Consider the following 1,395-nt stretch of genomic DNA (forward strand, 5'->3'; position numbering starts at 1 on the left):
AGTATTTTTACAGTCTTTATTTTACAGTTAAAATATACATTTATCAAATAAAGTCTAATGTTACAACTAATCAGGGATCCCTTTAAATTACCGTTTAAGAGAGTCAAAATGTAATTATTCCAAGTCAAAGCTAATTTATAGATATCTATAATTACAGCTTGTCAGACAAAGCTGATTTTATGTTAAAATAGCCTGCCATACTKTGTGCCTCATAGGAACAGCAGCTAAACAGAGGAGGTTTCAGCTTGTTAAAACATTTCGGTTTAAGATCCAGACGGGTCAGGAGGTGGAGCAGTTTGTATGAGCCGAAGACTTCCTGAAAGCAGCTAAAAAGATTAGCTACATGTTAAAAGMAGAGCTAGCTAAACATAGGAAAACCAGCTGTTTATTAAAAGGCTAGCAAAAAAGGTTTATGTGGTGCTGGCTCATGCATGGACCACTTTTAGCTAATCACATCTGGACCACCAAAGGGCCGTCACTTTTTCAGTTTTTGGCCTTGAGTGGGCCAGAGCTGGCCCACTCAAGTTCTGCTGTGTGGGGAGCTGCTGTTGTTGTAAGTGACAGGTATGAATCTGTACAAATGTTTTCTTTTAAAGAACTGTCCTTTATTTCAGCTGCTCCAGTAAAGATGGCTGAGAGACAAAGCAGGAAACGACTGGGTTCCTCCTCCTCAGGGTCCTCGGCTGCAGCGAGCTCGTCCACTGAGCTGCCTGACAGGTACGTTCAGACAGTAAAGTTAAAGTAAAGCTGTGAGCAGCCGGAGAAAGTATCAAATCCTTACAGTTTGTTGCTTTTACTAAGAAGTGCACCTCTTAAAAATATGTGTTTTTGTTAAYAATAACAGCTGTTGACAAAATCTCTCTAAAATATAAAAGACGAACAAAACCAATGAATGGAAACCTCAAATCAAAACAAACTTTAAAGATTTCAGGAAAGTCTTGAAGCAAAATGTGTAAATAAGAGAYGGTTCATAACTTTTGCACAGAACAGGGTGATTAGGATGACGTGGGAGGACAGTCTTTATCCTGTCTTTGACTTCTCCTCATTGTTACACTTCCTGACACTTCGATGAACTCAGTCTTTGTTAGAAGGAAGAATTRTCTTCACAGTACACTGTAAATTATAATAAAAAGAGTTAAGATAACCTGAGTGATTAACTGTGTTTGTAGTTCACAGAGCAGAGGGACCAAATCACCACTTTCCAGTTTGTCATTGAAAAGTGATGCATCCAAGTTTCTGCCACCTGTCTTCAGTAATGAAAATCCCCAAAGGTAAACAAAACTATTTATTATGTTTGACATGTTTATTAGTGATTTTATACTCCTGACCAGTGATGGGACATATTAGGTTTAAATTGAAAACCATTTACCATAGAAATGTCAAACTGCACAGCTG

At 38.1% G+C, this 1,395-nt stretch overlaps 1 protein-coding gene across 1 annotated transcript in view; it reads left to right on the forward strand.

Moving 5' to 3' along the window:
- Positions 1–614: 614 nt before the first annotated feature.
- Positions 615–1,395, forward strand: part of LOC106536743 (protein NLRC3) — a gene marked incomplete at its 5' end in the record, with an annotated part of 14,199 nt that continues 13,418 nt past the window's right edge. The window contains 2 exon segments of the mRNA XM_014034063.1: positions 615–717; positions 1,170–1,271. Of these exon segments, the coding sequence (XP_013889517.1) occupies positions 629–717; positions 1,170–1,271 (191 nt within the window).

Source organism: Austrofundulus limnaeus, unplaced genomic scaffold (genome assembly GCF_001266775.1).
Source record: "Austrofundulus limnaeus strain Quisiro unplaced genomic scaffold, Austrofundulus_limnaeus-1.0 Scaffold1953, whole genome shotgun sequence".
NCBI classification, from domain to species: Eukaryota; Metazoa; Chordata; class Actinopteri; order Cyprinodontiformes; family Rivulidae; genus Austrofundulus; species Austrofundulus limnaeus.